We start from the raw sequence: 14,597 nt of genomic DNA, 5'->3' as shown, positions 1-14,597 counted from the left end.
GATCCTCAAAAGGTTCTACAGCTGCACCATCGAGAGCATCTTGACTGGCTGCATCACTGCTTGGTATGGCAACTGCTTGGTATCCGACCGCAAGCCGCTACAGAGGGTAGTGCGTACAGCACAGTACATCACTGGGGCCGAGCTCCCTGCCATCCAGGACGTCTATTCCAGGCAGTGTCAGAGGAAGGCCCAAAAAAATGTCAAAGACTCCAGCCACCCAAGCCACAGACTGTTCTCTCTGCTACCGCACGGCAAGCCAACAGGACCCTGAACAGCTTCTACCCCCAACCCATAAGTCTTCTAAACAAGACTGCTAAATAGCTAATTAAATGGCGACTCGGACTACCTGAATTGACCCTCAGAGTGGGGGACTGGGAATGGTGCCAAAGGTGCAACCATACTGTCACAGATGACAAAAGGGAAATCAGATATTGTTGCCATGTCAGCAGGGGGAAAAATACCTTAAATATTTAATAATCTCCCCTTGATTAATAAGGAAATCAGGATAGAATGGGTATCATCACCAACCCCTATTCTGCAGTCTTAGAAATGTTGAAATGAAGGCAGGCTTTTTGGCTCAATTGTAGAGAAAAGCTATCTTCCTTTGAACAACTCAAAAGGATTTAGAGGATACCTGTAGCCCAGAGCCATGTATTTAGAACTCTCTAAGTATATGGCTCTGCTGTAGCCCACCTATGCCTGTTGAATCTATAATAATTGTGGAATAGTCCTACCCTCAAAATGGGGTTCGTAGATGATTTCAGCTGGTCTGTAGCCGAAGTGTAGAAAGATGATAAAACTGTTTTGCCCAGATAATACTTTATCAGAAAAATATGTAAAAATAAATAAATAAAATGATATAATTGAATACATTGTTTTCTTATCAGTTCAGAAACATATCACTCAAACTGGGTCAAAGAATCTCTCCTGGCTGAATCTATCCCCGATTCTTGGATTTCATCTATTTATCTAGACCGGATATATGGTTTCAACAAACACCGCCTCTTCCTTTCTGGACAAGAATCGTTGGCCAACATGGCTCCGATTGTGAGTACTCACGGTGAAATATGTTGTATAGCTAACTATAAGATGTTTTATTGTCTGTCGTTTATTGTACTTAATGTGCACGTAATAAATCCACATTGGACTGTGTTTCCGTGAGACCAAATAAGTAAAGGAGTACCAATAAATGGCTTTGTTTACCAGTTGGGCCTGCACCCAATGAACCACGTTGTAGCAATTTAGTTAATGCGTTAGCGAGCTAGTCGGCAACTGTGTAGTTGTAAACGTGAACCATTGGCAAGCCAGCTGGCAATACACTAGATATAAGTTGTCGTGCTAATTAAAATCCGATTAATGGCACTTTTAAAAATGTATATAAAACAAATGTTGCCAAAATGTTATACTAAAGTCGAGTCTCGCTAGTTAACAAACGTCAAGCTAACGAGCTAGCTTATCATATTTCCTGGGCCCGGTTTCCCAAAAGCATCCTAAGGCTAAAGGCAAAACGGACGAGTGTGCTCGCATACTGCCTTAATTTAAGACCATCGCTTGAAAAACGAGAAAGAAGCGGCAATAGTACTTTTGTCCATATTGGACGCCGTAGTCAAATACACTTCCTCAAAGTAGTTTGAATTAAACGAAGGATGCGTTCGTATAGTCACTCTGGCTATCTAAAGTTATTCCGATTTCAGAGCACTATCGTTTGAGTGCCAGAACGCAGAATAACTGATTAATTTACGAATGTGCAACACCCGTTGAATATGACCTGTGTCAGTAAATGTCGAGAGAAAATACGTGATTTAAATTGTTGCCAGCAGCACAGTTAGTCACCAAAGCTCTAGATAACATAAACAGCCTAACCAGCTCTACTATGACAGGTAAATGGTCAGTGAGGTGTTCTCTCATTTGTGTCTTGAAGTAACTAGCCAACTTTAGCCAGCTAGCTTGGGTACTTGACTGCCATTGTGAGGTCAGAACGCTCTGATCAACCCTACTCCTTGGCAAGAGCGTCCAGTGTGCGCTCTCGAAACGCTCTGAATTTACCAATGACAATTGGACAATGCTCTGAATTTACCAATGCCGAGAGCGCACTCTGGTACTCCAGAGTGAATTTGTGAGCACACCCTAAGATGTTTGGTGCAGTATTTTGGCTCCGAACTTAGGCTTGCCTCAAATGTGGGGTATGCACGACCACTTGAAATAACACTTGCGGAACACCAAAATGAACAAAAACGTTAAATGTTGTCATAATATATCCATGAACTGATGAGAAGCATGCGCGGACGCCTTTAAGTACATCGCTAGAACCATTGCGCTCAATGGTTCTAACGACATACTTAACATTAAGAAGCTTTTGGGAAACCAAAAGCTAGCTAGTTTTAAACACAGATTATCCATTATATTGACCAGATACTCAAATGGCTTATATAAAAATGGAAATAACTATTTTCAAAAATGGAAGGCAGTCAGGAGGCAAGATCAGGTGGTACCATTCTAGCCAATGAGAGTGCAGGTACATGTGTACAACAGGCACAACTCCTATATAGTGTTTTTTCCCCTCAAAGGATCTGGGATATCACGTGGCCTAATTATATCAGTACACTCCTAACAACTTACGCATTATGAAACTTCTAGTTGATCAAATAAGCCGCACATAGCAAATAAGACCCATGTGGCTCAGTTGGTAGAGCATGGCGCTTGCAACACCAGTGTGGTGGGTTTGATTCCCACGGGACCAGTACGGGGAAAAATTTAACCTGCTGGAGAAAGATTTTGAGCCCAGTTATCCCTCTCGCTTCGCTTCTTCCTGTTTTAAACAACCTAGCACCAAAGACAGTACAGTATGAAGATGGGCAGAAACTGCTTCTTCAATAGAAATCCCAGATCACACTTGTAGGCGAGGTCATGGCGATGTTGGCTAGCTAAGCTCATGCGCAGAAACATGTCGTTGGGTCTGACGGTCGTCACGCACGCCAAAATACGCATGTGCAGGCCATCAAATCAAAGGCACTCCTTCGATATAACGTTTTTTTTGACGAATGAAAATGTCAGTTTGTCACTCACGAGGTTGGTGTAATAACATGTTCAACTACTTAAGACATTGGCTGGTTGTGCCTTTTAGATTTCGAGCAAATTAACAAAGGAATACATTTTTCACTTTTCTCATTGACTTCTCAAACCCCAGCTTGGTCTGTTTCTCAAATGTTCCCGGAAGTCTCGCAATGCTGCGCCTCTGGGTTTAGAAACACTGTGCTAGCATGTTAGATACTTGAACGAAACCATCTGGGGTGTGTTCATAATGCCGATTCTGTTGCAAAACGTTTTGCACCAGAAAACATTTACTCCAAACTGAGTTTCTATTGGACAAATTTGGGTAGGTCCCTCCCTGTTCCATTTGGTTCTTAAACGGTAAACAGCTTCCGTTGCAAGGCGTAATGAATACACCCCTGGTGTCGTCTTTCAGTATTTATCAAGTAGTTTGGAATAACGTTAGCCCCTCTGCAATGTCTTGACAGAAGAAGCAGGTCGTCAAAAAGACCAAAACAGGTGGCAAGAAGAAGAAGCAGGTCCTGAAGTTCACCCTGGACTGCACTCACCCAGTGGAGGATGGCATCATGGATGCTGCCAACTTTGTAAGTAGCAGATGTTAGAGAAAATAACATGCAATATCCTAGGGCTGGGAATTGCCGCGAAGTTCACGATATGATATTATCGCAATACTTAAATGCAGATACCATATTATTACGATTCTATATGTATTGCTATTCTATACTATTATTGCGAGGGATGTTCCAAACATATTGCTCACTATATATCATGAGAAAATGAGTTTTGATCATTCATGGAAATAATTGCTGAAAACATGTTGGCTCCCTATTTTAAAAAGATGGAGAACAATACTGGAGTTTTGGAACAGGCACAGCTGATGTTTAATGAGCATTAATTATTCAACAGCAGTCAAGGTTGTTCTGGCTCTGAGGCCTATAATGCGCTAATGTTATGTTAAGTGGACCATACAGAATATTTTCTTAATTTATAGACTAATCAACGCTGATTTTACGGGGGTGTGCGTGTGAGTTCGCTGATTCTCTCTATTGGCCTATATGTCCATTCAGAAAGTTTCCTAAAGTAGCCTGTCAGAACTCCAGGTCTTTAATAAGAATCAATCACTCCTGTCATGATTTAATCTTGTAAAAGGCCTATTTTCAGTAGCTTAGGCTACATTATTTCTCTCATTACGGCGTCTTCTCTTTGAAGAACCAACCCCGAACGGTTATGTCTGTGACTGTGTTCATTGGCCTGGCCAATTATCGTAACCTCAAATTCCAAGACTGGCACAGCCCTAATTGTAATGTTATTTTTGGTGTTGATGAGATACTCTGCAGAAAGTAATTAGCCTAGGCACAGAAGAGACTGAGTGAGCTTCCTGCTAGCCAGCTGCACAGAAAGATGGATGGGACACATTTCCAATTCACTGGTATTTAGCTATGTTTTTATCGATTGTAGGGCTGTAGCCACTGAAATCTGGTCGTCTTTACTTGAAAGAATAAAACCCTTAAAATCAAAATGTGCCACTAGCACAATACAGCTAATGCTGCACAGCACTGCATCTCGCCCGGCTTGTAGCCTCAGCGAACGGTGTGGGGCACTACCACACAGCTAGCAAGCTAGCACTCGTCGTGGAAATGGGGGTTGTGAAACATGAATTTGGACCAATCCCCGACAACCCATACATCATTTTTGTCTCTGAAAACATTTGAATGACAGTAGTGATTAAAAACATATTACTTTATATTTCCGTCAAAAGGTGTCAGATGACTGAAACACCTTCAGGACTTTCCCATACTTCTTGGAAAGACAATGTTACATTGATATTACTGTGATATGTTGAGGAATACTCATTGCAAAGAGCAAATATGAAAACAGATTTAGCAGGTTTCACAAAAAGGGCTGTCCCACAGATCTGAACGTTCTTAGCACGGCACTTGCTTTACATTTAGGCTCATATTGTGTAAATGTAATGCACAGTATTGGGATTATTAGACATGGGTAACAACTGCCACATTAATGTTTTCAAATGATTTATGTATTTTGACGACCACATTATTGACATTTATTGAAAACAGATTTGTTTACTGTTATTTGGGGTAGAATTCTCGCATAGCGGCCATTGTTTGTCGCGTCAACCTAACACCCTAATAATATTGGCCAAAATACTATTGCGATATTTAACTATCGATTGTTTTATTCGTAATTATTTTTTTATTACTTCAATATCCTATTAAATATGTCCTACTTTATAGAGAAGGGCCATATTACCTATTTCAATGTACAGTTGAAGTCGGAAGTTTACATACACCTTAGCCAAATACATTTAAACTTAGTTTTTCACAATTCCTGACATTTAATCCTAGTACAAATTCCCTGTCTTAGGTCCGTTAGGATCACCACTTTATTTTCAGAATGTGAAATGTCAGAATAATAGAGAGAATGATTTATTTCAGCTTTTATTTATTTCATCACATTCCCAGTGGGTCAGAAGTTTACATACGCTCAATTAGTATTTGGTAGCATTGCCTTTAAATTGTTTAACTTGGGTCAAACGTTTCGGGTAGCATTCCACAAGCTTCCCACAATAAGTTGGGTGAATTTTGGCCCATTCCTCCTGACAGAGCTGGTGTAACTGAGTCAGGTTTGTAGGCCTCCTTGCTCGCACACGCTTTTTCAGTTCTGCCCACAAATGTTCTATAGGATTGAGGTCAGGTCTTTGTGATGGCCACTCCAATACCTTGACTTTGTTGTCCTTAAGCCATTTTGCCACAACTTTGGAAGTATGCTTGGGGTCATTGTCCATTTGGAAGACCCATTTGCGACCAAGCTTTAACTTCCTGACTGATGTCTTGAGATGTTGCTTCAATATATCCACATCATTTTCCTTCCTCATGATGCCATCTATTTTGTGAAGTGAACCAGTCCCTCCTGCAGCAAAGCACCCCCACAGCATGATGCTGCCACCCCCGTGCTTCACGGTTGGGATGGTGTTCTTCGGCTTGCAAGCCGCCCCCTTTTTCCTCCAAACATAATGATCATTATGGCCAAACAGTTCTATTTTTGTTTCATCAGACCAGAGGACATTTCTCCAAAAAGTACGATCTTTGGCCCCATGTGCAGTTGCAAACCGTAGTCTGGTTTTTTTATTGGGGTTTTGGAGCAGTGGCTTCTTCCTTGCTGAGCGGCCTTTCAGGTTATGTCGATTTAGGACTCGTTTTACTGTGGATATAAATACTTTTGTACCTGTTTCCTCCAGCATCTTCACAAGGTCCTTTGCTGTTGTTCTGGGATTGATTTGCACTTTTCGCACCAAAGTGCGTTCATCTCTAGGAGACAGAACACGTCTCCTTCCTGAGCGGTATGACAGCTGCGTGGTCCCATGTTGTTTATACTTGCGTACTATTGTTTGTACAGATGAAGATGGTACATTCAGTCGTTTGGAAATTGCTCACAAGAATGAACCAGACTTGTGGAGGTCTACAATTTTTTTTCTGATGTCTTGGCTGATTTATTTTCAATTATTTATTCACTTTAATTAAATTATATTATGACTTTATTTAATTCCAAGTTATCTCATCTCTATAGTGCTCCTGCCTATGCTGTCTGACAAAATCACTATTTTAGTAATTAATTAATATGCCATTTAGCAGATGCTTTTATCCAAAGCGACTTAGTCATGCGTGCATTAGTAGTTCTATATAGTAAATAAGGCATACTTTTATGAGTGCTGAATACCAACTATCAATCACTTAGATCATTTACATTTTAGTCATTTAGCAGACGTGACTTACTGTTAGTGAGTGCATACATTTTCATACTGGCCCCCCATGGGAAACGAACCCATGCTCTACCAACTGAGCTACAGGGGACTACATGTATGTTCACGCTCGCGAAGTAACTGCTTTCTATCCCTCTCGATCTGTGTTCACTCTTCGCTGTCTGCTTCGCACAGACCAGACAAGTTTAAGCGGGCACACAATGGATTATGGTTATTGTAGTTAATTACCACGTTTTCTACACTAAACTATGTAGAATATTTGCCTACTACAGTTGCACTGTTCAGGCTTCATCTGATTTATCTCTACAGAAACTGCGCATCGAGCTCACAGAAAAAAACTAACAAAGTGGAATTCAAATAATTGAACCGACGTCAGTCAATTAGTTGTTTAAAGACAGAAAAATAACACATTTCGGTTAATCGCTCAACCCTAATTCAGAAAAAAGGGAATTAGTAAATGAAGTCGTATCCTGAAAGTTGCAATGACACTTGTCTTTTCTTACTAGCATTGATTTTGCTGATAGCTGCTTTGAGGAACTTTTAGATACTATGACTGATATGTGGTTGTCGTACCTAACTACCTTAAGTTAAAGGCATTAACTGTAAATTCCTTTTTATTAGAGCGTCTACTAAATGTTTAACATGTACATTTATATTGACGGAATATTTGCAGCAGGATGTAGCATTCATTACAGCTTTGGTCTTGTTGGTTAGGAGCAATTCCTGCAGGAGCGCATCAAGGTCAACGGTAAAGCTGGGAACCTGGGTGGTGGTGTGGTGTCCATTGAGAGGAGCAAGAGCAAAATCGCTGTGAATTCTGAGGTGCCCTTCTCCAAAAGGTATGTTTGAATCAAATCTTGATTTAGCTTATGAATTGCCCAGCTTGCAATGTGATGTGCCGAGCAACATAATTTGCCATTTTGTGTTGTCTGATGGTGGGACTTGGTTTGTCTCCACAGTTATGCATGTAAGGGGTATTGCATTTTCACCTGTTCAATTAGGAAGGTGGATCTGTCTTTTGCTCTAAGTTGTGTGATGTGTTTGCCATGTTGCTTCTTGTTAAGCCTCTTGGCACTGTTTTGTAATCGATGTTAGGCCTTTATTGTTTTAGTTGTTTTGCCTGATGGACAGTCTGGGGCAAATCCATGTATCATTCATTATTTGAAGCACTCTTAAAGTGAAGTGTTTGAAATAAGGTCTGAGGCTCATAAAATACTATTATTAGGGGGACTGAGATGTACATGAATAGAAAAAGTTAAGAGACATGGATAGAACGCATGTTATTTTTGGACTTCAGTCAGCTTTATTGATGCTGTGATCTGATCAATGTCTCCAGCAGTGAACATGATTTTCATCTGTCGTTTAAAAAAAAATGTTGTCACCATGTATCCTCAGACATTCATTGATTCTTAAGTACCTTCTGAAGCTATATTTAGGCCTATATGGCAGGAAATTATAGAACACTAGCAACCCCCCCCCCCTCCCCCACCTGGTAAATAATTTGACATTTATACTAATAATAATGGATTTATTTTATATCGTGCTTTTCATTACAAGAACAATCTCAAAGTTGCTTTAAAAACAAATTTGGGGATCTGGCAGTACTTGGGCAATGGTCTTCCACATCCTCAGATGATAGGCAGTTCGGAAAGGTATCTTGAGCGGAGGGAGCATTGATGGTACAGCCAGGCAGGGTGGTAGAAACATCTGACAGGCCCCGGAGCTCTTCATTGGGCACCTGGTCGTCGCCTACGTTCACAGCTCCTCCTCCTTTGGTAGGGTCAATCGTCCACAACTGAAGTGTAGCACCCACCTGGGTGATGCTTAGGCGACTCTAAAAGCGCCAGTAAGACCACCACACCTCAGTAATAATCTGAAACCGTCCCCATATGAGGCAAACCTCTGTATCCTCTCACCGCAGTCCACGTTCCAAATGCTTTTGGTGTCTGAATATGCTGCTAATATTCTCAACAACAAATCATGGCACTTGTTTTGAATCAAATTTCCCCCTCCAGTGTGGGTTGACTTATGTTTCAGATCCTATATTTTAGGCCTAGCGGTTATTTGAGTCATTATTATCCTTACTTTTTTGCAGATTTCCTTTTTTTATGTATTCTTTCTAATAACGATAAGTAGAAACTGGGGGGAAAAAAGACAGAGGATCACATACACAAAACCACAGATCCTTTAAAATGACTAGTTCTAATATCTAATTCTATTGTTTCATCATTGAGGTTTTACCAAAAGCATTGTGATGCGTCCAAAATAAACAAATGCATTACACAGTGGAATATAAAGTGGCCAGTGGCATGTCCCCGGATGTCATGCTTCTTTTGAGCCTAAAAAGAAGAAAATAAGCACAATTGTAGGAGCAGATCCCGCTGTAGGGATCTTATAATAAAGATGGTTGCAGTACAGGCAGGGAAGCAAACCGGGCTCTTTAAAACAAGCCTTTTTACATCAGTACCCTCTACATCTGGGATGGGCAACTTTAATGGGGGTGGGGGCCACAAAATCTGAACATCATCATCATGAGGGGCTGCAGTGGCTCATGGGTCTGCGTACCCACATCCATACCCACCCATGCAGTCAGAGCTGGCCCTAGCCTTTTGGGGGCCCAAGTGAAATTTTGTTGTGGCCCAGCACGTTTTAGAGTTAATTTCCTGCAATTCCAAAAATGTTGCCATGGGGTGTAGAGAACATTTGGCAGTTTTAAAGCAAGTTTGCTGCAATTCTACACATTTTGCCATGGGATGGAGAGAAATGTTTGCAGTTTTTAATATGATATGAGTGCGAGTGACTAACAAATGCAATGGGTGCCCCCCGGTCGGTAATTCGACCATGATTGCTACGAGTTTAGATAGCTGACTAGACTACTTTACCAATCTAAAAAATGTTAGCTGACATGGGCTAATTGAGTGACTGTCAGTGAGTACATTTACATACACACAAATAATTCAAAATTAAGCTGGTTATGGCAATAGTCATGTAAACACCTTACTCATAATCAAAGTAAGCATACGCCGGTGAAAAAACACCTGGTTTTCTGAGCAATCTTTCAAATTATTAGGACATGTGAACGCCTTAATCAGTTATAGCGGTGTATTTGAACTGCGCATGTGCTAGCATGAGCAGCGCAAGCTTCTTTCTTTTGCGGGAGTGAAGTGAGTTCGGAACAACTGAAAGTATGCATCATATAAATAGTTTTCATATAGAAACTTATGTCCAAACTCAGAATCAAATATGCTTCACAAAAATAAGATGGTCGCTGTGGTAGAACCTTTTTATTTTGATTGGCAATTTTCTGCATTTATCAAAGTCCCATCAGGTAGCCCAATTTCAGATGTGTCCATGTAAACATGATTATTAGGGAAATCGTTCATCTTGCAAAGCAAGGTTTAAATCGGAACTATTATATTAATGTATTCACAATCGTATTATTGTGTGCATATAACCAAACTCAGTGACTGACATAACAGGAGAAACCGCTAATGTACAACAACATTTCAAAATTGCAGCTTATGTATTCTACTATTCTAACTCAACAGTAAATTGACTGAGTTTCTAAATATATATTTCGTTTTTGGAAATTGATCCACGGGCCGCCAGTTGCCCATCCCTGCTCTACATACATCCCTGTATGTATAGTGTCTCTGATATGGATAGGTTCAGTACTTTGGACTAACAGATTGTTTGTTGGTCAGCTCGGGCCCAGATTATTTACAGTTGTGAGACGTGAATGCCTTTTGTGGCTAGCATTAATGCAAGGTGACTTGTACATCTTGATTTAATGGGGGTCAGGGTTCAAATTATACGTTGACTCTTGGCTAGCCCCGAAGTGTTTTTGGGGTGCCCGACGTCCATCTTTGACAATTGTCGGGGGGGCTCACATTGATATTTCAATTGTGAAGAGAGAGCCATGATTTGTTATGGGGGTGCCAAGCCCTGCTGTATGTGAACCCTGATGGGGGTGCAAATTGTTTAGGAAATTGTAGATAGAAAAGTTAAACATGGAGTTGATTCAATGTTCTGCAAGTCATTTTGTCTGTTTATCTAATTGAACTGTAATGTTGCACCCTCCTGAATAAACCCCAGGCCTCGCATGATAAGTTCTCAAAATGTAAATCGAACAAATTTACAGTACACCTTTGTCACAATGTAATCTTCAATGGGGTTTACGTTGCTGACACTGCTGGTCTTTCCTCTCCTTTCTGACAGGTATTTGAAATATCTGACCAAGAAGTACCTGAAGAAGAACAACCTGAGGGACTGGCTGCGTGTGGTGGCCAACACCAAGGAGAGTTACGAACTGCGCTACTTCCAGATCAACCAGGATGAGGAGGAGGAGGAGGACGAAGATTAAATCCATGCCACTGTCTTTTGTCAATAAAATTTCAAAAGAACAAAAGCTTCTCACATGGTTTTATTTGCTGATTTGGTACTAAACCTGCATTTTTGAAAATAATTGTACATACTCTTGCAATGAGCTGGTTAGACTTGAGAACCCATATTCTTTATAATGCAAATATATTTGTGCTCTGTGCTTACATGCAGTTGACCTGCGAAATATTGCAAGCAAGAAACTATTTGTTACAAAGGCCTTTCTACTTTGACAACACTCAACATTGAAACTGACAGTTGATTGCATTCGGTTTTAGTTATGTGTTCAATAGTGTGATAAGTTTATACATAAAAAATAATAATGTCTCTTTATCAATTAATGCTTCAAAATAGTAGTGTAGTAAGTGTTAGGTGCAATGACTTCTCGAATCTGCTTTTAGATAAATGACGGCTTCTAAAAATGACGTTTCCTTCGTTTTATGTGGTCCATCCATAGAGTGTATGGGCAAAGATGGTTTAAATAAAATGATGTAGAAGCTGCTTCTCCAATAGAAATCCCCGATCACGCTTGCAGGCGACGTTGGCTGGCTTAACTCATGCGCACAAACACGTAATCGGGTCGAACTGTCTTTCGCGACGAACTGCGCATGTGTAGCCCGTCAGTCACTCCTTAGAAAATGAAAACGTATCAGATAGTCACTTTCACGAGGTTGGAGTAATAACATGTTAAGGTACTTAAGACATTGGGTCGAATCGATGTGACTTTTAGATTTCGAGAAAATTAACTAAGGAAGAATGTGTCACTACACTCATTGATTTATCAAACTCTGGTCTGCCGAGTGCTGTACAAGCTTTCCCGGAAGTCTCGCGATGTTGGGCCTCTGGGTTTAGAAACTCTGTGGGATGATCGCAAGAGCGTCTTGTTCCGGCGGTGGTAACCTTGACAACTATTCAAGCAAGCGACTTTGCACAGGCTGCGCACTTGCCAATAAATGGGATTTCTTGTCAGTGAAAGGAAGTTTGTTGAATACAAGCCTTTGCTAAATACTTTCTAAAACCGAAAGGAAATGGCCTACTATACTTGAAATTGCCAATTCAACCAAGTCTACTGTAGGCTACAATAATGTCACGAACGAACGCCCTCTCTCTTTAATGTAGGCTAGCTGATTGGTTACTTTGTAATATTCGCACTTCTGCACACGTAGCCTACATCAATCAAGTTACAATATAGACAAAATGACCGCTACCTAAAACCGATATCATATTGGCAGGGAGAGGACTGTTGTCATTGTTATAATAGCCTACATTTCGTTAAACGACAATGTTGGCGGTTATTCAAACCCAGTTTGATTTAGATCGATTGTCTTACTGGATACATTACGTTGCATCAAATCTATTTGAAACGAAATGCAAAGTGGGGATTGAATCCCCCCACCCCCCATACCTTGGTGTAACCTCAATTTCTACGGGTTTGCTTGGGAAAATGGGCAAAGCGACAGGCTGGCGGTGCACACAGTGGCATTACTACTTGCAGCACTGCTCACGACTAGTAAAAGTGGTAACTAGAGGAGCATGCCTAACTAGTTATGGTGAAAATTATGGGATGGATTGTCATGGCAACAGACCAGACGTCACAATTTGGGCATGTGTTCCATTTTTGTCTTTCTTATTTTCAGACTGGAGGACTTGGATAGAGAAGAGTTGAAAAGGAAACAGATTTTCCCATACAAAAAGAGGGAAGCCATCTTTCTTCAAAATATAGAAATAAATTGTATTCACACAAGACACATACAATTATTTTCCGGGAGGCACGAAGAGGTGAACAGTGGCATTTTCAGGGTTAACTTTCAGAGAGGGTTTTTGGTATGCGATAAAGATGCCTGGGTCGTTAAGCTATGAAGACGAGGGACAAGACGACATGGATTTTGAAGACGAGATACCAGGTGAGGGAATGAAGTAAGGGGAGGGGGAGTTTCTGCCCTGAAGATATTTTGCGCTGCTATACGCCTAGTTGAATGTGGGGGAAAGGGCTTGCCCTACGTTCTAGGAGGAAAGAGGAGGGGTGGGGTGCAGTAAGCATTCCAATTTATTATTTTAGTACTACCCGTTTTCCTCAGGGGCATAGGTTTGCACTTGTCACCACTGTTTCATCTTCAAATATGATATGGCCGAATGAAAAGCCGCCATCTGTGGTAACCTACTGAAATGACCCGGTCCGAGAAAAGGACAACCGCAGGCATCAGTGCATTCTTGTGAAAAAAATATGAAAACCACCCGAACTCCATTTTACTTTGACTGCGATCAACATAGATAGCCTACTAGATTTTTGTTATTAGAATTGGGCACATGCACAATTTTGTTGGTGCTGTTTTGAGGGTGCACCGTTTTATACTCTTACCATATAATGTTTTGTATTGTTTCTGTATGAGGTCAGAAGTTGCACCGATCGATCACATGCTGTGACAGCTGAAAAAAAGGTATTCGTTATCTCTAAATTAATGTCAATATACGTCCCATCTCACCCAGGTGCTACTGCACCATTATCTAAATTGTGCAGCTGTGTCCCAATTGTTTTGAGGCTCTTGTCCAAAGTCAGCAGTGGCCGCGGAGGTGCTGGTCTGTGTCTCTGAAGCCACGTGTAACAGGAAAACAATGGTTCAGAGCAGGGGTCCCAAATTACATTCAGCCATGGGCAGATTTTTCCTTGAAAGGATGGTCGGGGGACCGGAACATAGTTGTAAATAATTTGTAAACTGCGAATTGACTCCAATAATCCCTAACAGTGCCTTCAGAAAGTATTCATACCCCATGATTTATTCCACGTTTTGTTGTGTTACAGCCTGCATTCAAAGTGGATTAAATATATATTTATTCTCACCCTTCTACACACAATGCCCCATAATGACAAAGTGAAAACATGTGTTTGCTAATTATTTAAAATTAAATACAGAAATATATAATTTACATAATTATTCACACCCCTGAGTCAACACTTTGTAGAAGCACCTTTTGCAGCGATTACAGTTTTGAGTCTTTCTGGGAAGTCTCTGAGCTTTCCACACCTGGATTCTTTGCCCATTATTCTTTTCAAAATTCTTCAAGCTCTGTCAAATTGGTTGTTGATCATTGCGTGACAACCATTTTCAGGTCTTGCCATAGATTTTCAAGTAGAATTAAGTCAAAACTGGAACTCGGCCACTCTGGATCATTCATGTCTTCTTGGTGAGCAACTCCAGTGTAGATTTGGCCTTGTGTTTTAGGTTATTGTCCTGCTGAAAGGTGAAATCATCTCCCAGTGTCTGGTGGAAAGCAGACTGAACCAGATTTTCCTCTAGGATTTTGCCTGTGCTTAGCTCAATTCAGTTAATGTTTTTTATCCTGAAAAACTCCACGGACCTTAACAATTACAAGCATAGCCATAACA

General features: G+C 40.8%; 2 protein-coding genes across 2 annotated transcripts in view; both read left to right on the top strand.

Annotated features, from left to right (window-relative positions):
• The first annotated feature begins 991 nt into the window (after positions 1–991).
• On the top strand, positions 992–11,245 carry LOC311138403 (large ribosomal subunit protein eL22). The gene is made up of 4 exons (XM_084173073.1): positions 992–1,047; positions 3,519–3,635; positions 7,547–7,671; positions 11,051–11,245. The coding sequence occupies exons 1-4, from the start codon at positions 1,036–1,038 to the stop codon at positions 11,193–11,195; spliced, it is 399 nt and encodes a 132-aa protein (XP_084029199.1). The 5' UTR covers positions 992–1,035; the 3' UTR covers positions 11,196–11,245.
• A 1,526-nt stretch (positions 11,246–12,771) lies between these two features.
• LOC311137819 (chromodomain-helicase-DNA-binding protein 5-like) overlaps positions 12,772–14,597 on the top strand; it is a gene marked incomplete at both ends in the record, with an annotated part of 43,463 nt that continues 41,637 nt past the window's right edge. The window contains 2 exons of the mRNA XM_084172417.1: positions 12,772–12,819; positions 13,029–13,116. Of these exons, the coding sequence (XP_084028543.1) occupies positions 12,772–12,819; positions 13,029–13,116 (136 nt within the window). The remainder of the gene's footprint in view (positions 12,820–13,028; positions 13,117–14,597) is intronic.

The sequence above is a fragment of the Coregonus lavaretus genome (assembly GCF_964263955.1).
Source record: "Coregonus lavaretus genome assembly, chromosome: 12".
Classification (NCBI taxonomy): Eukaryota; Metazoa; Chordata; class Actinopteri; order Salmoniformes; family Salmonidae; genus Coregonus; species Coregonus lavaretus.
This window is presented reverse-complemented; position numbering and strand designations above follow the sequence as displayed.

Bases quoted from the DNA above. Each gene is read 5' to 3' on its own strand.
- LOC311138403 (XM_084173073.1), top strand. The intron at 3,636-7,546 runs GTAAGTAGCAGA...CTTGTTGGTTAG, and splicing joins TCATGGATGCTGCCAACTTT to GAGCAATTCCTGCAGGAGCG. The intron at 7,672-11,050 runs GTATGTTTGAAT...CCTTTCTGACAG, and splicing joins GAGGTGCCCTTCTCCAAAAG to GTATTTGAAATATCTGACCA.